This window comes from Chlorocebus sabaeus, chromosome 8 (assembly GCF_047675955.1).
Source record: "Chlorocebus sabaeus isolate Y175 chromosome 8, mChlSab1.0.hap1, whole genome shotgun sequence".
NCBI lineage: Eukaryota > Metazoa > Chordata > Mammalia > Primates > Cercopithecidae > Chlorocebus > Chlorocebus sabaeus.
In genome coordinates, this window is record NC_132911.1 from 38,974,622 (window position 1) to 38,997,750 (window position 23,129).

The 23,129-nt window shown below is 38.3% G+C and overlaps 1 protein-coding gene and 1 pseudogene across 2 annotated transcripts in view; one reads left to right on the plus strand and one right to left on the minus strand.

Annotated features, from left to right (window-relative positions):
* The window catches only part of ADAM32 (ADAM metallopeptidase domain 32), a 145,106-nt gene that overhangs the window by 115,468 nt on the left and 6,509 nt on the right, over positions 1 to 23,129 (plus strand). For both annotated transcript variants that reach the window (XM_073018040.1, XM_073018039.1), the window contains exons 16-17: positions 982 to 1,165; positions 9,879 to 9,965. In XM_073018040.1, the coding sequence (XP_072874141.1) occupies positions 982 to 1,165; positions 9,879 to 9,965 (271 nt within the window). The remainder of the gene's footprint in view (positions 1 to 981; positions 1,166 to 9,878; positions 9,966 to 23,129) is intronic.
* Positions 14,326 to 14,757, minus strand: LOC103215659 (small ribosomal subunit protein eS12 pseudogene; annotated as a pseudogene).

Here is a 23,129-nt window from a genome sequence, read left to right on the forward strand (position 1 = left end):
TACAGAAAACTTCATAGAAATTTTAAGAGAATCTTAAACCTCTGTAATGATTTATTTCACTTGTAACATTTTTAATGGAATTTGAATCATATTAGTATCATAAGCCATAGAAGAATATTAGACTGTAAAGTCCTTGAGTGTAGGGGTTACAACTTTTTCATCTTTCTTTCCTTCTATGGGGTGATATAAAATGCTGTAGTGAATTGATTATTTGACAGTAAATATATAATCTGCCCAGTAAATAACAGATCACTAGTATTGTTACCAGAAAGGGGTCTGAACACGGATCCCAGGAGAGGGTTCTTGGATCTTGTGGAAGAGAGAATTTGGGGCAAATCCATACAGTAAAGTGAAAGCAAATTTATTAAGAAAGTAAAGGTATAAAAGAATGACTACTCAACAGGCAAAGCAGCAGCATGGACTGAGGGTTCCTCTCCTTTGTAGACCATATCGGATAACTTCCTGATGTTGCTGTGGCATTTGTAAGCTGTCATGGTGCTGGTGGGAGTATCTTTTAGCATGCGAATACATTATAATTAGAGTATAATGAGCAATGAGGATGACCAGAAGTCACTTTTGTCGCCATCTTGGTTTTGGTAAAATTTGGCTGGCTTCTTTATCTCATGCTGTTTTATCAGCTTATGACCTGTATCTTATGCCGACTTCCTGTCTCATCTTGTGACTAAGAATGCCGTAACCTCCTGGGAATGCAGCCCAGTACATCTTAGCTTTATTTTACCTAGCCTCTATTCAAGATAGAGTCATTCTTGTTCAAATGCCTCTGGCAGTACCTTTGAAAATTAAGCTAGGATCAATGGGTTTATACTTTTTTACTTTAAATGTTACCATGAAAACATTACGTTTTCTGTAGGTACATTGCCGTAAGTGGAAAACCATTCTTTTTTCATCACAGAAAGCAAATCCAAAGCATTCCTAATAAATTCCTAATGTATAATAAGCATATTTTTTTTATGTTTTCAGGAATCTTATATGTGGAAGATTAGTTTGTACCTACCCTACTCGAAAGCCTTTCCATCAAGAAAATGGTGATGTGATTTATGCTTTCGTACGAGATTCTGTGTGCGTAACTGTAGACTACAAATTGCCTCGAACAGTTCCAGATCCACTGGCTGTCAAAAATGGCTCTCAGTGTGATGTTGGGAGGGTAAATAATTTAAAATCTATTTTAAAAATATAGTTTTATTCATTATTTTCCTCTTTTTAAGTATCAAATTTTAATTTATTTCTAGTATTAGGTAATCTTAAATGTTTGGAAGCAAAATGAATAATCTTAAATTAGTCTCCAAATAGTAAGAGGGAAATGGGAAGGTCCCACTGCCGCCCCCCCCCCCCCCCCCCCCCCCCCGCCGAACCCCTGTTAGAATTTCAGTGTTCTGAGCAAGGAAACTCCAAATATTTGGAGCTTTCCTTGGGAGAGAGTCTTGGGAATATATTATAGTTAAGAACCTCATAGCATGGGAATTTGCTTTTCTTCTGGGAGAAGAAAGAAGAAATCTCACTGTCACTGCCAGCTTTCCCCCACTTCCCTGGTGACCTGTATGATGCAGCAGAGGCAGCCATGATCCCCCTTGGATGGTAACTCCATTGGCCTGAGAACCACCTCCCCCAATCTACCACAACGGCCATAACAAGCCCTACTGTAGGAGAGTTTGAGCTCGGACATGCCGAACCCTGCCCTCACCTGATGGTCTTTCTCTACCTGCCCTGGTAGCCAAAGACAAAAATGACAGTAACTCATGGGAGCTCTATGGCCCTGGTCATCACCTGAAAAACTTGAATACTTACCTGGGTGACCTTAGGGCAAGCTTGTATCCCCCCTATACTACTACAGCTGATGCTCTCTTGAAATTGCTCTCCATTGGCTGGAGGCCAGCCAACTCAAGCCATTACAGCAATTCATAACAGAACAACCCTGCTCCAAGGAAGGAAAAAACAACAGCTAATTCCACCGCCTGGAACATTCTGGCTAACCGGAGGTCCCGAGTCTGTCCACATAACAACTTCATTGCTAGCATAACCAGCCTTGGAGAAAACCAGTTGCACTAAACAAGACTATAACCAAGGACTCTCACAGAATCCACTTCACTCCCCTGCTACTTCCACCAGAGCAGGTGCTAGTATCAATGGCTGAGAGACCTAAAGATGGACCACATCACAGGATTCTTTGCAAACATTCCCAAGTACCAACCCAAAGTCCACTACCTCCACTGGGTGGCTAGACCCAGAAGAGCAGTAACAATCACTGCAGTCTGGCTCTCAGAAGGCCCCATCCCTAAGGGAAGGGGTAGAGCACAACATCAAGGGATTACCCTGTGGACAAGAGTCTGAACAGCAGTCCTTGATTCCCAGATCTTTCCTCTAACATAATCTACCCAAAAGAGAAGGAACCAGAAAAATGATTCTGGTAATATGACAAAAACATGGTTCTGTAACACTCTTAAAAGATCACACTAGCTTACCAGCAATGGATCCAAACCAAGGAGAAATTTCTGAACTGCCAGAAAAGGAATTCAGAAATTTGATTATTAAGCTACTCAAGGAGGCACCAGAGAAAGGTGAAAAACTACCTAAAGAAATTTTTTAAAGTACAGAATATGGACAAAAAATCTCCAGAGAAATATATATCATAAATAAAAAAAATCACGACTTCTGGAAATAAAAGACACACTTAGAGAAATGCAAAATACACTGGAAAGTTTCAACAATAGAATTGAACAAGTAGAAGAATTTAAGAGCTTTAAGTCAAGGCTTTGGAATGAACCCAATCTGACACAGACAAAAACAAAAAAGAATAAAAAAGTGAACAAAGCCTCCAAGAAGTTTGGGATTATGTTAAATAACCAAACATAAGAAAAATTTGTATTCCTGAGGAAGAAGAGAAATCCAAAAGTTTGGAAAACTTATTTGAGGGAATAATCAAGGAGAACTCCCTTGACCTTGCTAGAGATCTAGACTTCCAAATACAAGAAGTTCAAAGAACACCTGGAAAACTTATCACAAGAAGAGCATCATCTAGGCACATGGTCATCAGGTTATGTAAAGTAAAGATGAAGGAAAGAATCTTAAGAGCTGTGAGAAAAAAGCACCAGGTAACGTGTAAAGGAAAACCTATCGGATTAACAGCAGATTTCTCAGCAGAAACTCTACAAGCTAGAAGGAATCGGGATCCTGTCTTTAGTCTCTTTAAACAAAACAATTATCAGCCAAGAATTTTGTGTCCAGTGAAACTAAGCTTCATAAATGAGGGAAAGATAAAGTCTTTCTCAGACTAACAAAAGCTGAGAAAATTTGCGACTACCAAACTAGCACTACAAAAACTGCTAAAAGGAGTTCTAAGTCTTGAAACAAAACCTTGAAATACACCAAAATAGAACCTCCTTAAATCATAAATTTCACAGGATCTCTAAAACAATAACACAATGAAAAAACAATCAAGATATTCAGGCAAAAACCAGCATGATAAATAGAATAGTACCTCAAATCTCAATATTAACATTGAAAATAAATGGCCTAAATTCTTCACTTAAAAGATTCAGAATGGCAGAATGGATAATAATTCACCAAACTAGTATCTGTTGTCCTTAAGAGACTCACCTAACACATAAGGATTCACAGAAACTTAAGGTAAAGGGGTGGAAAAAGATATTCCATGCAAATGGACATGTAAAGTGAGCAGGAACAGCTATTCTTATATCAGACAAAATAGATTTTAGAGCAAAAACTCTTAAAAAAGACAAAGAGGGGGCATTATATAATGATAAAGGGACTAGTCCAACAGGAAAAAAAATCACAATTCTAAATACATATGCACCTAACACTAGAGCTCCCAAAGTTAAAAAACAATTCTTGATAGACCTAAGAAATGAGATAGATGGCAACATAATAATAGAGTGGGGGATTTCAATACTTCATGACAGCATTGGACAGGTCATCAAGACAGAAAGTCAACAAAGAACATGGTACTTAAACTATATCCTAGAACAAGTAGACTTAACAGATATTTATAGAACATTGTACCCCAAAATGCAGAATATATATCTCTATTCATCAACACATGGAACATATTCCAAGATTGACCATATGATGGACCACAAAATAAGCCTGAATGAACTTAAGAAAATTGAAATCATATCAAGTACTCTCTCAGGCCACAGTGGAATAAAATTGGAAATAACTCCAAAAGAAACCCTCAAAACCATCCAAATACATGGAAATTAAGTAGTCTGCTCCTGAATGATCTTTTGGTCAACAGTGAAATCAGTGGAAACTAAAAACTTCTTTGAACTGAATGATAATAGTGACACAACCCATCCAATCCTGTGGGATACAGCAAAAGCAGTGCTAAAAGGAAAATGTATAACGTGAAATGCCTACATCAAAAAGTCTGAAAGGGCACAAATAGACAATCTAAGGTCGTTGTATTAGTCTGCTTTCATGTTGCTCATAAAGACATACCTGAAACTGGGCAATTTACAAAGGAAAGAGGTTTAATGAACTTAAAACTCCACGTGGCTGGGGAGGCCTCACAGTCACGGCAGAAGGTGAAAGGCTTGTCTCACATGGAGGCAGACAGGAGAAGAGTGCTTGTGTGGGGAAACTCCCCTTTGTAAAACTATCAAACCTTGAGAGACTTATTCACTGTCATGGGAACAGCACACGAAAGATCTGCCCTCATGATTCAGTTACCTCCCAACACATGAGAATTCAAGATGAGATTTGGGTGGGGACACAGCCTAATCATATCATTCAACCCAAATCTCATGTCCTCACATTTTAAAACCATCCATGCCTTCCTAACAGTCCCCCAAAGTCTTAACTCATTTCAACATTAACTCAAAAGTCCATAATCCAAAGTGTTATCCAAGGCAAGGCAAGTCCCTTCCACCTATGAGCCTATAAAATCAGAAGCAAGTTAGTTACTTCCTAGATACAACAGCGGTATAGGTATAGGATAAATACAGCCTTTCCAAGTGGGAGAAATTGGCCAAAACAAAGGGGTTACAGGTCCCATGCAAGTCCAAAATCCAACGGGGCAGTGAAATCTTAAAGCTCCAAAATGATCTCGTTTGACTGCATGTCTCACATGCAGGTCATGCTGATGTAAGAAGTAGGTTCCCACAGCCTTGAGCAGCTCTACCTCTGTGGCTTTGCAGGGTATAGCCTCCTGGCTGCTTTCACAGGCTGGCACTGAATGTCTGCAGCTTTTCCAGGCAAACAGTGCAAGCTGTAGGTGGATCTACCATTCCGGGGTCTGGAGGATGGTGGCCCTCTTCTCACAACTACACTAGGCAGTGCTCCAGTAGGGACTCTGTGTCGGGGCTCCAACCTCACATTTCCCTTCTGCACTGCTCTGGCAGAGGTTCTCCATGAGGGCCCCGTTCCTGCAGCAAACTTCTGCCTGGACACTCATACATCCTCTGAAATCTAGGCAGAGGTTCCCAAATCTTGGTTCTTGGCTTCTGTGCATCCACAGCCTCAACACCACATGGAAGCTGCCAAGACTTGGGCTTCCACCCTCTGAAGTCACAGCCTGAGCTGTACCTTGATCCTTTCAGTCACTGCTTGAGTGGCTGGATGCAGGGCACCAAGTCCCTAGACTGCACACAGCAGAGGGACCCTGGGCCTGGCCCACAAAGTCACTTTTTCCCTCCTAAACCTCCAGACTTGTGATGGGAGAGGCTACCACCAAGGCCTCTGACATGCCCTGGAGACAATTTTCCCATTGTCTCAGTGATTAACATTTGGGTTCCCATTACTCATGTAAGTTTCTGTAGCTGGCTTGAATTTCTCTTCAGAAAATGGGATTTTCTTTTCTATTGTGTTATCAGGCTGCAAATTTTCCAAACTTTTGTGATCTGTTTCGTTTTTAAAACTGAATGCCTTTAATAGCACCCAAGTCACCTCTTGAATGCTTTGCTGCTTAGAAATTTCTTCCACCAGATACTCTAAATCATCTCTCTCAAGTTCAAAGTTCCACAGATCTGTAGGGCAGGGGCAAAAGGCTGCCAGTCTCTGCTAAAACATAATTAAGAGCCACATTTGCTCTAGTTCCCAACAAGTTCCTGATCTCCATCTGAGGCCACCTCAGCCTGGATTGTATTGTTCATATCATTATCAGCATTTTGGTCCAAACCATCTGACAAGTCTCTAGGATGTTCCAGACTTTCCCACGTGTTCCTGTTTTCTTCTGAACCCTCCAAACTGTTTGAACCTCTGCCTGTTACCCAGTTACGGAGTCACTTTCACGTTTTTGGGTTTCTTTTCAGCAGCACCCCACTCTACTGGTACCAATTTACTGTATTAGTTTTTTTCATGCTGCTGATAAAGACGTACCTGAGACTGGGCAATTTACAAAAGGAAGAAGTTTAATAGACTTACAGTTCCACATGGCTGGGAAAGCCTCACAATCATGGTGGAATGTGAAAGGTACATATTGGCAGACAACAGAAGAGAGCTTATGCAGTGAATCTCCCTTTTATAAAACCATCAGATCTCATGAGATTTATTCCCATTCACAGGAACAGCACAGGAAAAACCTGCCTCCATGATTCAATTACCTCCCACTCATTCCCTCTCACAATATATGGGAATTCAGAATGAAATTTGGCTGGGAACATGGCCAAACCATAACAGTCATACCTTGAGGAACTAGAGAAACAGGAACAAACCAAACCCAAGTCCAGCAGAAGAAAATGAGTAACAAAGATCAGAGCAGAAGTAAATAAAATGGAAACAATCAAAGGAAAAATAGATGAAACAAAAGCTGGTTCTTTGAAACGATAAGCAAAACGGATGGACCATTAGTGAGATTAACCAAGAAAAGAAGAGAAAGGTCTAAATAAGTTCAATTAGAAATGAAATGGGAGATATTACAACCTATACCATAGAAACACAAAAGATCATTGAAGGCTACTGTGAACACCTTTATGCACACAAAATAGATAACCTAGGGGAGATAGATAAATTTCTGGAAATATATAACCCTCATAAATTATTCAGGAAGAAATAGAAACTCTGAACAGACCAATAACAAGCAGTGAGATTGAAATGGTAATAAAAACCATTACCAATGAAAAAAAAAGTCCAGAATTGGATGGATTCATAGGAGAATTCTGTCAGAGATTAAAAAACGGACTGGTACCAATCCTACTGAAAATATTTCAAAAGATAGAGAAAGAGGGAGTTTTTCCTAAATTGTTCTATGAAACCAATATCACCCTAATATCAAAACCAAGAAAGGAAAGAACAAAAAAGGAAAACTACAGAACAATATCTCTGGTAAACAAAATGCAAGTTTTCTCAACTAAATACTAGCTAACTGAATACAACAGCATATCAAAAAGATATTCCACCATGATCAAGTTGGTATCATACTAGAGATGCAAGTTTAACATATACAAGTAAATAAATGTAATACAACACATAAGTAGAATTTAAAACAAAAATCATATGATCATTTTAATAGACAAAGTAAAAGCATTTGACAAAATCCAACATCCCTTTATGATTAAAACCCTCAGAAAAATTGGCATAGAAGGGACATACCTTAAGGTAATGAAGGCTGTATACAACAAAACTACAGGCAACGTTGTACCGAGTAGGGAAAAGTTGAAAGCATTTTCCCTGAGAACAGGAACAAGATAAGGATGCCCATTTTCATCACTTCTTTTCAACATAGTACTGGAGGTCCTAGCCCAAGCAATAAAACAAGAGAAAGAAAGAGTATTCACATTGATGATGGGGAAGTCAAACTGTCACTGCTTGCCAGTGATATGATCATATACCTTGAAAACCCTAAAGACTCATCTAAAAAGCTTCTAGATTTGATAAATGAATCAGTAAAGTTGCAGGATACAAAAGTAATGTACACAAATCAGTAGCACTGCTATACACCAACAGTGACCAAGCTGAGAATCAAATCAAGAATTCAACCCCTTTTACAGTGGATGCAACAAAACCCCCCTCCCCCCAAATACTTAGGAATATACCTAACAAAGGAAAACTATGAAACACTGCTGAAAGAAATTATAGATGACCCAAACAAATGAAAACACATACCATGCTCATGGCTGGGTAGAATAAATATTGTGAAAATGACAATACTGTCAAAGGAATATATAAATTCAATATAATTCCCATCAAAATACCATCATCATTCTTCACAGAACTGGAAAAAACAATCCTCAAATTCATATGGAACCAAAAAAGAGCTGCATGGGCAAAACAAGACTAAGCAAAACAAAAAACAAAAAACAAAACAAAACAAAACAAGAAAACCCCAAAACCAAATCTGGAAGCATCACATTACCCAACTTCAAACTGCTACAAGGCTATAATCACCAGAACAGCATGGTACCACTATAAAAATAGACACATAGACGAATGGAACAGAATAGAGCTCCCAGAAATAAAGCCAAGTACTTACAGTCAACTGATCTTTGACTAAGCAAACAAAAACATAAAGTGGGGAAAGGACATCCTATTCAACAAATGGTAGTGGGATAACTGGCAAGCCACATGTAGAAAAATGAAACTGGATCCTCATTCTCACCTTATACAAACATCAACTCAAGATGGGTCAAAGACTTAAATGTAACACCTGAAGCCATAAAAATTCTAGAAGATAACATCAGAAAAACCCTTCTAGATATTGTCTTAGGTAAAGTGTTCATGAACAAGAACCCAAAAGCAAATGCAATAAAAACAAAGATAAATAGATGGGACTTAATTAAACAAAAAAGCTTCTGCATAGCAAAAAAAAAAAAAAAAAAAAAAAAAAAAAAAAAAAAAAAAAAAAATCAGCAGAGTAAACAGACAACCCACGATGGCTAAGAAATGTGGTATATAAATACCATGGAATCCTACTCAGCCTTAAAAAGGAACAAAATAATGACATTTACACAACCTGGATTGAGTTGGAGTCCATTATCCTAAGTGAAGTAACTCAGGAATGGAAAATGAAACATCATATGTTCTCACTCATAAGTGGGAGCTAATCTCTGAAGATGCAAAGGCATGAGAATGATACAATACTTTGGGGGCTTGGGGGGAAGTGTGGGAGGGAGTAAGGAATGAAAGGCTATACATTGGTTACAGTGTGTGACAGTGTGCACTGTTAGGATGATGGCTGCACCAAAATCTCAGAAATCACTACTAAAAATCTTATTCATGTAACCAAACACCACCTGTTCCCCAAAATATATTGAAATAAAAATTAAAAAAGTAGTAGTGAAGGTTAAATGGAACTGCGGCCTTGTTCCAACCTGACTTGCATCCTTATAAAAAATAGATTTGGATACACAAAGAGACACCAGGGGCTTGTGCACATAGAGGAAAGGTCATGTGAGGACATAGGGAGAAGGCAAGTCTAGAAGAGAGGCCTCAGGAGAAACCAACCCTGCAGACACCTTGATCTTGGACTTCCAGCCTCTAGAACTGTTAGAAAATAAATCATTGTTGTTGAAGCCACTTAAAGCTATGGTACTTTGTGATATCAGCCTAAGCAGACAATATAATATCCTTATTTAGATGTTTGCTAAAACTCTCTTATTATTTAAACACTGGACTTTTTGTTATTGTTTTAATTACTCTGCCTTAGAACTACATGAAGAAACATAGTAATAATAATATCAATTTAAAATGCAAATAAATCACAAATATCTTTTCTTGCAAAACAAACAAACAAATAAACAAAGAACAAACAAAAAACACCCTTCTGGAATGCAGCAAAAGCAATACTTAGAGGAAAATGTATCATTGAATGGCTATGCTTTTATATTACATAATTACTTACTGTAATGTTATGATGACTGTACCCCTCTGATATGGAAACTTTTTTTTTATGTGTTGTTCTTTAGATTTGTGTAAATCGTGAATGTGTAGAATCAAGGAAAATTAAGGCTACAGCACTTGTTTGTTCTGAACATATTTGTTCTGGACATGGAGTAAGTAACCACATGTTTCCCTCAATCACATTTCTTGGACACTTTTTTGCATCACTCATTAATTTACTGACATTTTTTGGGTCACTGCCATGTGCCAGACTCTGTTGCATCTAGCTTCAGTTGAGAGCTGAATTAAGTCATTAAATTCAGCAGCCATAATTAGTTACAGAAGATATTTTGAGTAGAATTAAATTGCTAATGACCTAAATATATATTGTTATAATTGGGTACTTTTCAGAGGGTATTAAATTTTCTGATAAATACATTAACCTGGTTCTCAAAGGAAAGATAATTGTGCTGTAATTCCTGTGTCTGTGAATATACAGGGATCATAAAAAACTATTGTTTTATTTATCTACTTTTAAAAATAGACTTTATTTTTTAGAGGAGCTTCAGGTTCACAGAAACTCTGGAAAGTAGAAAGTAGAGAGATTTTCCATATATCCACTCATCTTACAGAGGCACAATCTTTTCCAATTTTAACAGCACACACCATAGTGGTCTGTTTGTTATAACTGATGACCTACAAGGACATACATTTATCACCCAAAGTCCAGTTTACATTAGGATTCACTGTTAGTGTCTCACATTCTATGGGTTTTGACAAATGTGTAATGATATAGATCCATCATTATAATATACAGAGAGTATTTTCATTACTCTAAAAATTATCTGTGCTCCATCAGTTCGTCCTTCTCTCTCCACTAACCCTTGGCAACCACTGATCTTATTACTGTTTTCCTAGATTTTTATTTTCCAGAATGTCATTTTATTGAAATCATATAGTATGTAGCCTTTTCAGATTGGTTTCTTTCACTTAGTAATATGCATTTCACGTTTCTCCATGTTTTTCTTTTCTTTCTTTTTTTTTTTTTGAGACGGATTCTCGCTCTGTCACCCAGGCTGGAGTGCAGTGGCCGGATCTCAGCTCACTGCAAGCTCCGCCTCCCGGGTTCACGCCATTCTCCTGTCTCAGCCTCCTGAGTAGCTGGGACTACAGGCGCCCGCCACCTCGCCTGGCTAGTTTTTTTGTATTTTTTTAGTAGAGACGGGGTTTCACTGGGTTAGCCAGGATGGTCTCGATCTCCTGACCTCGTGATCTGCCCGTCTCGGCCTCCCAAAGTGCTGGGATTACAGGCTTGAGCCACCGTGCCCGGCCTTCTCCATGTTTTTCTATGGCTTGATAGTTCATTTCTTTTTAGTGCTAAATAATATTCCATTGTCTGAATGTGCCATAGTTATTTATCCACTCATCTACTGAAGAACATCTTGGTTGCTTCCAAGTTTGGTAATTACAAATAAAGCTGCTATAAACATCCTTCTGCAAGTTTTTGTGTGGACATAAATTTTCACCTATTTTGAGTAAATACCAAGGATTGTGGTTGCTGTATCATATTGTAAGAATATGCTTAGTTTTGTTAGAAACTGACAAAACATCTTTGAAAGTGGCTGTACCAGTTTGCATTCCCACCAGCAGTGAATGAGAGTTCCTGTTGCTCCACATCCAAGCCAACATTTTTTGTTGTCAGTGTTTCGGATTTTGGTCATTCTAACAGGTGTGTAGTGGTATTTCATTGTTGTTTTAATTTGCATTTTACTGATGACATGTGAGGCATATTTCATATACTTATTTTCCATCTATATATCTTTTTTGGTGAGGGACCTTTTAAAGTCTTTTGCCCATTTTAAAAGTTGTTTGTTTTCTTGTTGAGTTTTAAGTTTTCTCTTAGTATTTTGAATAACAGTCACATATCTGATGTGTCTTTTGCAAATATTTTCTTCCAGTTTGTGGCTTATCTTTTTATTCTCTTAACGGTGCTTTTCACAGAGAAGGTTTTAATTTTATGAAGCCCAACTTCTTAATTATTTCTTGTGTAAACTGTGCCTTTGGTATTGTATCTAAAAAGTCTATGCAACACCCAAGGTCACCCAGTTTTTTTTTTTTTTTTTTTTCTGAGTTATCTTCTAGGAGTTTTTTAGCTTTGCATTTTACATTTAGGCCTATTACCCATTCTGGATTAACTTTTTGAAGGGTGATAGGTTTGCGTCTAGATTCTTTTTTTTCCTGCATTTTGATGTCCAGCTAGCGCCAATTGTTGAAGTCTTTCTTTTCTCTACTGTATTGCTTTTGCTCCTTTGTCAGAGATCAATTGACTAGATTTATGTTTGTCAGTTTCTGGGCTCCTTATTCTGTTTCATTGATCCATTTGATTATTCTTTCTCCTATATCCTATTGCCTTGATTCCTACAGACTTACAGTATGTTGAAGTTGGGTAGTGTTAGTCTTCTGACTTTGTTTTTCTTCTTTTAATGGTAACTTGACTATTCTTGATCTTTTGTGCCTCCATAGAAACTTTAGAATCAGTTTGTTAATTTCCACAAAACACCTTGCTGAGATTTTGACAGGGATTGTGTTCCATCTATAGATCAAGTTAGTAAGAACTGATATCTTGACACCATTGAGCCTTTCTATCCATGCACATGTAATGTGTTTTCATTTATTTAGTCCTTTTTTATTTCCTTCATCAGTGTTTTGTAGTTTTTCTCATATTTATCTTATATATATTTTGTTAGATTTATACCAAGTACTTCATTTTTGGGGGGAGGGGAGACTAATGTAAATAGTATTATGTCTTTAATTTCAAGTTTCGTTTGTTCATTGCTGGTGTATAGGAAAATGATTGGCTTTTGTGCATTAACCTTGTATATTGCAACCATGCTACAATCACTTGTTAGTTCCAAGAGTTCTTCAAGTCTTTTTAGAATTTCTAAATTGCTGTTTATGTCATATATGAACAAAGACAGTTTTATTTCTTCCTTCCCAATCAGTATACCTTTTTTTTCTTATTTTATTGTGTTAGTTAGAACTTCCTGTATGATATTGAAATAGGAGTGGTGAGAGGAGACGTCCTTGCATTGCTCCTTATCTTAGTGGGAAAGTGTCTAATATCTCACCATTAAGTATGATGTCAGCTGTAGGTTTTTTTGTTTGATATTTTGTTAGATGAAAAACTTTCCCTCTATTCCTAGTTTGCTGTTAGTTTACTTTTTTTTTTTTTTTTTTTTTGAGACGGAGTCTCGCTCTGTCGCCCAGGCTGGAGTGCTGTGGCCAGATCTCAGCTCACTGCAAGCTCCGCCTCCCTGGTTCCCGCCATTCTCCTGCCTCAGCCTCCCGAGTAGCTGGGACTACAGGCGCCCGCCACCTCGCCCGGCTAGTTTTTTGTATTTTTTTAGTGGATAAGTGTTGGCTTTTTGTTGTTGTTGTTGTTGTTGAGATGGAACCTCGCTGTGTTGCCCAGGCTGGAGTGCAGTGGTGCAATCTTGGCTCCCTGCAAGCTCTGCCTTCCCGGTTCACGCCATTCTTCTGCCTCAGCCTCCCGAGGAGCTGGGAGTACAGGCGCCCACCACCATGCCCGGCTAATTTTTTTTGTATTTTTAGTAGAGATAGGGTTTCACCGTGTTAGCCAGGATGGTCTCGATCTCCTGACCTCATGATCTGCCCGTCTCGGCCTCCCAAAGTGCTGGGATTTCAGGCGTGAGACACTGCGCCCGGCCCAAGTGTTGGCTTTTTAATATTAAATGCTTTTTATGTATCTATTGATATGATAATGCAATTTTTCTTCGTTAGTTTATTGATGTGAGATGAAGTACATCAGCTAATTTTCTAATGTTGAACCAGTTACATGCCTGGTGAACCCATCTCAGCAAACAGTTATCTGTAACATCAATTAAGAATAAGAAAAATAAAAATTTTTAGTTTACTTTCACTTAATTCCTTCTCTAATACTATTCTTTTTATATAAATAACATTTGATGACCTTTGTGATTTTCATTCTCTCTGAAGAATCTCTTCTGACATTCATTTCAAAGGCAAGTCTACTGGTGATATATACTCTCAATTTTTGCTTGTCTGAGAGTCTTCATTTCCACTTTTGCAAGATAATTTCAAAGGATTAAATATTTCACTCATCACTCTTTTTGCTTTCATGGTTGCTGAAGAGAAGTCCAGTATAATGTTTATCTTTGTGCCTCTATAGATATGGTATTTTCTCTCTCTGGTTTCTTTCCAAATTTGTTCTTTATCTTTTCTTTTCTGTAGTTTGAAAGTTACTATGTCTAGGTATAAATTTTTGGCATTTGTCCTGATTTTTTTGTGGCAGGGGTTGCTTGATCAGTGATTTGTTGTAAGACATTAATTTTGGAAAATTATCAGCTGTTATTGCTTCAAATATTTCTTCTATTCCATTCTTTGTTGTCTTCTTGGTATCCTCATTATATGTATGTTATACATTTTTTTAGTTATCCCACAGTTCTTGGATATTCTGTTCTGTTTTTTCAACCTTTTTTTTGTGTGTGTGTGTGTGAGCCAAATATTTATTCATTTCTTGCATTTGAAGTACTCTTCGATAACATCCTTGGCCTGAGACTCCTTTCCATAGTCCTTAACTACTACACAACTGCAACCAACCACTTTACGGGGTTTCCCCTCTCTGTCAATTTTACAGAGGCCTACCCATTCTCCTAGTTTCTTGTTGTCATCAACCTTAATTAGGTTGATTTGGTGTTCAGCATAAAGGGCCTCCACCAACTTGATATACATAGGCTCATCACAGTTGGATGCAAGCACACAAAGATGGGCTTGGCGCTTGTCTAAGGCTTTGGCAGCTTCGGGAATTCCACGTGCTAGGCCATCGTGGATGAGGTCGGTCTTCAGCACCTCTTGTAAAGAAGTATTAACGTCTATTACACCTCCAGCAGCAATGCCGTCCTCGGCCATGGCGGTGGGTTACGGGTGAAGCAGCATCTTGAACGCACGCGAGCCTCCGCCTCCGCGCGACTCTGCCGTGGCAGGGAAAGAGCAACCTTTTTTTTTTTTTGACTTTTTAGTTTTAGATATTTCTATTGAGATATCTTCAAGCTCAGAGGTCTTTTCTCATCTCAGCCATGATTAGTCTATTAACGGGCCCATCAAAAGCATTCTTCATTTCTGTTGCAGTGTTTTTGATCTCTAGTACTTCTTTTTGATTCTTTCTTAGAATTTTTATCTCTCTGCCTACACTGCCAATCTGTTCTTTCATGCAGTCTACTTTATCCATTAGAGCTTTCAGCATATGAAATAATATAATTGTTTTATTTATTTATTTTAATTTTATTTTTATTGACAATAGTTGTACCTGTTGTGGGGGTATAAATGATAATTAATACATTCATATAATTCATAAAATTATCTTAATTATCAGTATAATTATCTTATATCTTAATTATCTTAATTATCAGTATAATTAAGATATCCATAATTTTACATATTTGTCTTTATGCTAAAACATTTGAATTTATTTTTCTAGCTATTTTTGAAATATACAATAGGTTATTTTAAACTCTGGTCATCCTACTGATGACCAAGTGTCAAAACACTTGGTCTTACTTCTTTCAAACTGGATATTTGTACCTATTAATCAACATCTCTTCATCCTCTCCTCCCATTACACATTCTGGCCTCTGGTAACCACCCACCTACTCTGTATCTTCGTGAATCCACTTTTTTAGCTTCCACATATGAGTAAGAACATGTGGTATTTATCTTTCTGTGCTTAGCCTATTTCATTTACCATAATGACTTCCAGTTCCATCCATGTTGCTATGAGTGATGGGATTTCATTATTTTTATAGCCTATGTTTTACATTGTGTATGTATCCCACATTTTCTTTATTTTTTTGTCTATTCATGGACACTTCCATTGATTCTATATTTTGGTTATTGTGAATAGAGCTACAATAAACATGGGAATGCAGATAGCATTTTGAAGTGTTGATTTCCATTCTTTTGGTTATTTACTCAGTAGTAGAATTGCTGAGTCATATGGTAGTTCTGTTTTTAGTTTTTTTTTTTTTTTTTGAGGAATCTCCACACAATCTTTTTAAAGTGGCTGTTTTACATTCCCACCTACAGTGTGTGAGGCTTTCCTTTTCTCCACAGCCTCGCCAGCATTGGCTGTTCCCTGTCTTTTTGATAACAGCCATTTTAACTGGATTGAGATTGTATCTCATAATTTTGATTTGCATCTCTCTCATAATTAGTGATGTTGAACATTTTTTCATATACCTGTTGGCCATTTGTATGTTTTATTTTGAGAAATGTCTATTCAGATCTTTTGCCCATTTTTTAAATCATATAATTTGTGGTGTTTTTTCCTATTGAGTTATTTGAGCTCTTTATATATTCTGATTGTCGGTCCCTTGTCATATGGATAGTTTGGAAATATTTTCTTTTATTCTGTGGGTTGTCTCTTCACTTTGTTGATTGCTTCTTTTGCTGTGTAGAAGCTTTTTAGCTTGGTGTAATCCGATTTGCTTATTTTTGCTTATGTTTCCTATGCATTTGAGGTTATATCCAAAAATAATTACATAATCAATGTCTTAGAACTATTTTCCTACATTTTCTACTGGTAATTTTATAGTTTTGGTTTTTTTTTTCTTCTTTTTTTATTATACTTTAAGTTCTAGGGTACATGTGCACAACATGCAGGTTTGTTACATATGTATACATGTGACATGTTGGTGTGCTACACCCATTAACTCATCATTTACATTAGATATATCTCCTAATGCTATCCCTCCCCTGTAGCCCCTCCCCACAATAGGACCCGGTGTGTGATACTCCCCTTCCTGTTTCCAAGTGATCTCATTGTTCAATTCCCACCTATAAGTGAGAACATATGGTATTTGGTTTTCTGTTCTTGTGATAGTTTGCTAAGAATGATGGTTTCCAGCTGCATCCATGTCCCTACAAAGGACACAAACTCATCCTTTTTTATGGCTGCATAATATTCCATGGTATATATGTGCCACATTTTCTTAATCCAGTCTGTCACTGATGAACATCTGGGTTGATTCCAAGTCTTTGCTATTGTGAATAGTGCCGCAATAAACATACATGTGCCTCTGTCTTTATAGTAGCATGACTTATAATCCTTTGGGTATATCCCCATTAGTGGGATGGCTGGGTCAAATGGTATTTCTAGTTCTAGATCATTGAGGAATCACCACACCCTTTTTCCACAATGGTTGAACCTGTTTACAGTCCCACCAACAGTGTAAAAGTGTTCCTATTTCTCCACATCCTCTCCAGCACCTGTTGTTTCCTGATTTTTAAATGATTGCCATTTAACTGGTGTGAGATGATATCTCATTGTGGTTTTGATTTGGATTTCTCTGATGGCGAGTGATGATGAGCATTTTTTCATGTGTCTGTTGGCTGTATGAATGTCTTCTTTTGAGAAGTGTCTGTTCATATCCTTTGCCCACTTTTTGATGGGGTTGTTTGTTTTTTTCTTGTAAATTTGATTGAGTTCTTTATAGGTTCTGGATATTAGCCCTTTGTCAGATCAGTAGATTGCAAAAATTTTCTCCCATTCTGTAGGTTGCCTGTTCACTCTGATGGTAGTTTCTTTTGTTGTGCAGAGGCTCTTTCATTTAATTAGATCCCATTTGTCAATTTTGGCTCTTGTTGCCATTGCTTTTGGTGTTTTAGACATGAAGTCCTTGCCCATGCCTATGTCCTGAATGGTATTCCCAAGGTTTTCTTCTAGGGTTTTTATGGTTTTAGGTCTAACATTTAAGTCTCTAATCCATCTTGAATTAATTTTCATATAAGAAGTAAGGAAAGGATCGAGTTTCAGCTTTCTACTTATGGCTAGCCAATTTTCCCAGCACCATTTATTAAATAGGGAATCCTTTCCCCATTTCTTGTTTTTGTCAGGTTTGTCAAAGATCAGATGGCTGTCAATGTGTGGTATTATTTCTGAGGACTCTGTTCTGTTCCATTGGTCTATATCTCTGTTTTGGTACCAGTACCATGCTGTTTTGGTTACTGTAGCCTTGTAGTATAGTTTGATGTCAGGTAGCGTGATGCTTCCAGCTTTGTTCTTTTGACTTAGGATTGTCTTGGCAATGTGGGGTTTTTTTTGGTTCCATATGAACTTTAAAGCAGTTTTTTCCAATTCTGTGAAGAAAGTTATTGGTAGCTTAATGGGGATGGCATTGAATCTATAATTACCTTGGGCAGTATGACCATTTTCACAATATTGATTCTTCCTATCCATGAGCATGGTATGTTCTTCCATTTGTTTGTGTCCTCTTTTATTTCACTGAGCAGTGGTTTGTAGTTCTCCTTGAAGAGGTCCTTCACATCCCTTGTAAGTTGGATTCCTAGGTATTTTTTTCTCTTTGAAGCTATTGTGAATGTGAGTTCATTCATGATTTGGCTTTCTGTTTGTCTGTTACTGGTGTATAAGAATGCTTGTGATTTTTGCACATTGATTTTGTGTCCTGAGACTTTACTGAAGTTGCTCATCAGGTTAAGGAGATTTGGGGCTGAGAGCGGTTTTCTAAATGTACAATCATGTCATCTGCAAACAGGGACAATTTGAATTCTTCTTTTCCTAACTGAATACCCTTGATTTCTTTCTTTTGCCTGATTGCCCTAGCCAGAACTTCCAACAGTATGTTGAATAGGAGTGGTGAGAGAGGGCATCCCTGTCTTGTGCCAGTTTTTAAGGGGAATGCTTCCAGTTTTTGCCCATTCAGTATGATATTGGCTGTGGGTTTGTCATAAATAGCTCTTATGATTTTGAGATACATTCCATCAATACTGAATTTACTGAGAGTTTTTAGCATGAAGCACTGTTGAATTTTGTCAAAGGCCTTTTCTGCATCTATTGAGATAACCAAGTGGTTTTTGTCTTTGGTTCTATTTTTATGCTGTATTACATTTATTGATTTGCGTATATTGAACCAGCCTTGCATCCCAGGGATGAAGCCCCCTTGATCATGGTGGATAAGCTTTTTGATGTGCTGCTGGATTTGGTTTGCCAATATTTTATTGAGGATTTTTGCATCAATGCTCATCAGGGATATTGGTCTAAAATTCTCTTTTTTTGTTGTATCTCTGTCAGGCTTTGGTATCAGGATGATGTTGGCCTCGTAAAATGAATTAGGGAGGATTCCCTCTTTTTCTATTGATTGGAATAGTTTCAGAAGGAATGGTACCAGCTCCTCCTTGTACCTCTGGTAGAATTCGGCTGTGAATCTGTCTGGTCCTGGACTTTTTTTGGTTGGTAGGCTATGAATTATTGCCTGAATTTCAGAGCCTGCTATTGGTCCATTCAGGGATTCAACTTCTTCCTTGTTTAGTCATAGGAGAGTGTAAATGTCCAGGAAATTATCCAATTCTTCTAGGTTTTCTAGTTTATTTGCATAGAGATGTTTATAGTATTCTCTGATGTTAGTTTGTATTTCTCTGGGGTTGGTGGTGATATCCCCTTTATCATTTTTTATTGCATCTATTTGATTGTTCTCTCTTTTCTTCTTTGTTAGTCTTGCTAGCAGTCTATCAATTTTGTTGATCTCTTCAGAAAACCAGCTCCTGGATTCATTGATTTTTTGGAGGGTTTTTTGTGTCTCTATCTCCTTCAGTTCTGCTCTGGTCTTTGTTATTTCTTGCCTTCTGCTAGCTTTTGAATGTGTTTGCTCTTGCTTCTCTAGTTCTTTTAATTGTGATGTTAGATGTCAATTTTAGATCTTTCCTGTTTTCTCTTGTGGGCATTTAGTGCTATAAATTTCCCTCTACACACTGCTTTAAATGTGTCCCAGAGATTCTGGTATGTTGTATCTTTGTTCTCATTGGTTTCAAAGAACATCTTTATTTCTGCCATCGTTTTGTTATGTACCCAGTAGTCATTGAGGAGCAGGTTGTTCGGTTTCCATGTAGTTGAGGAGTTTTGATTGAGTTTCCTAGTGCTGAGTTCATGTTTAATTGCACTGTGGTCTGAGAGACAGTTTGTTAAAATTTCTGTTCTTTTACATTTGCTGAGGAGTGCTTTACTTCCAATGATGTGGTCAATTTTGGAATAAGTGTGATGTGGTGCTGAGAAGAATGTATATTCTATTGATTTGGGGTGGAGAGTTCTGTAGTTGTCTATTAGGTCCACTTGGTGCAGAGTTGAGTTCAATTCCGGATATCCTTGTTAACTTTCTATCTCGTTGATCTGTCTAATGTTGACAGTGGGGTGTTGAAGTCTCCCATTATTATTGTATGGGAGTCTAAGTCTCTTTGTAAGTCTCTAAGGACTTGCTTTATGAATCTGGGTGCTCCTGTATTGCGTGCACATAGATTTAGGATAGTTAGCTCTTCCTGATGAATTGATCCCTTTACCATTATGTAATGGCCTTCTTTGTCTCTTTTGATCTTTGATGGTTTAAAGTCTGTTTTATCAGAGACTGGTATTGCAACCCCCACTTTTTTTGTTTTCCATTTGCTTGGTAGCGCTTCCTCCATCCCTTTATTTTGAGCCTATATGTGTCTCTGCACATGAGATGGGTCTCCTGAATACAGCAAACTGATGGGTCTTGACTCTTTATCCAATTTGCCAGTCTATGTCTTTTGATTGGACCATTTAGTCCATTTACATTTAAGGTTAATATTGTTATGTGTGAACGTGATCCTGTCATTATGATATTAGCTGGTTATTTTGCTCACTAGTTGATGCAGTTTCTTCCTAGCATCGATGGACTTTACATTTTGACATGTTTTTGCAGTGGCTGGTACCTGTTGTTCCTTTCCATGTTTAGTCCTTCCTTCAGGATCTCTTGTAGGGCAGGCCTGGTGGTGACAAAATCTCTAAGCATTTGCTTGTCTGTAAAGGATTTTATTTCTCCTTCACTTATGAAACTTAGTTTGGCTGGATATGAAAGTCTGGGTTGAAAATTCTTTTCTTTAAGAATGTTGAATATTTGCCCCACTGTCTTCTGGCTTGTAGAGTTTCTGCCGAGAGATCTGCTGTTAGTCGGATGGGCTTCCCTTTGTGTGTAACCCGACCTTTCTCTCTGGTTGCCCTTAACATTTTTTCCTTTCTTTCAACTTTGATGAATCTGACAATTATGTGTCTTGGAGTTGCTCTTTTTGAGGAGTATCTTTGTGGCATTCTCTGTATTTCCTGAATTTGAATGTTGGCCTGCCTTACTAAGTTGGGGAAGTTCTCCTGGATGATATCCTACAGAGTGTTTTCCAACTTGGTTCAATTTTCCGTCACTTTCAGACACACCAATCAGACGTAGATTTGGTCTTTTCACATAATCCCATACTTCTTGGGGGCTTTGTTCATTTCTTTCTACTCTTTTTTCTCCAAACTCCTCTTCTCTCTTCATTTCATTCATTTGATCTTCAATTACTGATACTCTTTCTTCCAGTTGATGGAGTCGTTTACTGAAGCTTGTGCATTTTTCATGTATTTCTTGTGTTATGGTTTTCATCTCTATCAGTTCTTTTAAGGTCTTCTCTTCATTGATTATTCTAGTTATCCATTCATCCATTCTTTTTTCAAGGTTTTTAGTTTCTTCGCACTGGTTACATAGTTCCTCTTTTATTTCTGAGAAGTTTGATTGACTGACACCTTCTTCTCTCAATTCGTCAAAGTCATTTTCCGTCCAGCTTTGTTCCATTGCTGGTGAGGAGCTGCGTTCCTTTGCAGGGGGAGATGCGCTCTTATTTTTTGAATTTCCAGCTTTTCTGCCCTACTTTTCCCCCAACTTTGTGGTTTTATCTGCCTTTGGTCTTTGATGATTGTGACGTACTGATGGGGTTTTGGCATGGGTGTCCTTTCTGTTTGTTAGTTTTCCTTCTAACAGTCAGGACCCTCAGCTGTAGGTCTGTTGGAGTTTGCTTGAGGTCCACTCCAGACCCTGTTAGCCTGGGTGTCAGCAGCAGAGGCTGCAGAAGATAGAATATTGCTGCACAGCGAGTGTTGCTGTCTGATTCTTGCTATGAAAGCTTCGTCTCAGGGGTGTACCCCACCATGTTAGGTGTGAGGTGTCAGTCTGTACCTAGTGGGGGATGTCTCCCAGTTAGGCTACTCAGGGGTCAGGGACCCACTTGAGCAGACAGTCTGTCCGTTCTGAGATCTCAACCTCCATGCTGGGAGATCCACTGCTCTCTTCAATGCTATCAAAAAGGGGCATTTACCTCTGCTGAGGTTTCTGCTGCTTTTTGTTTAACTATGCCCTGTCCCCACAGGAGGAGTCTACAGAGGCAGGCCGGCCTCCTTGAGCTGCAGTGGGCTCCACCCAATTTGAGCTTCCAGGTGGCTTTGTTTACCCACTTAAGCCTCCGCAATGGTTGGCGCCCCTCCCCCAGCCTCGTTGCCACCTTGCAGTTAGATCTCAGACTGTGGTGCTAGCAATGAGGGAGGCTCCGTGGGCATGGGACCCTCTGGGCCAGGTGTGGGATATAATCTCCTGGTGTGCCCTTTGCTAAGACCCTTGGTAAAGTGCAGTATTAGGGTGGGAGTTACCTGATTTTCCAGGTGTTGTGTGTCTCAGTTTCCTTTGGGTAGGAAAAGGGATTCCCTTCCCCCTTGAGCTTCCCAGGTGCGTCGATGCCATGCCCTGCTTCAGCTCTCGCTGGTCGGGCTGCACCAGCTGACCAACACTGATTGTCTGGCACTCCCCAGTGAGATGAACCTGGTACCTCAGTTGAAAATGCAGAAATCACCCGTCTTTTGTGTCACTCATGCTGGGAGCTGGAGGCTGGAGCTGTTCCTATTCGGCCATCTTGGGCCCACCCCCCAAGTTTTGGTTCTTAGATTTAAGTCTTGAATACATTTTGATTTTATTTTTGTACACAGTGAAAGATAATGGGCAAGTTTTATTCTTCTGCATATAGTTACTGAATTTTCAGCACCATCTATTGAAGAGACTGTTCTTTCTCTGTTGTGCATTCTTGGTGCCTTTGTTGAAAATGAATTGGTGTAAATGCGTGTATTTGTATCTGGGTTCTTTATTCTGTTCCATTGGTCTAGGCATTTGATTTTATGCCAATACCACGGTTATTTGGTTACTATAGCGCTGTAGTATAACTTGAAGTCAGATAATGTTATGCATTTGGCTTTGTTCTTTTTGCTCAGAATTGCTGACCACATGTTAAGTCACGAGACAAGTCTTAACAAATTTAAGAGGACTAACATCACTCCAAGTATATTTTCTGACCACATTAGATTGAAGCTAGAAGTTAATATTAAAAGAAAGTGGAAAAACTTAAAAAATACATGAAAATTAATAATAACACACAATTGAACAACCATTGGGCTAAACAACAAATCAAAAGGGAAA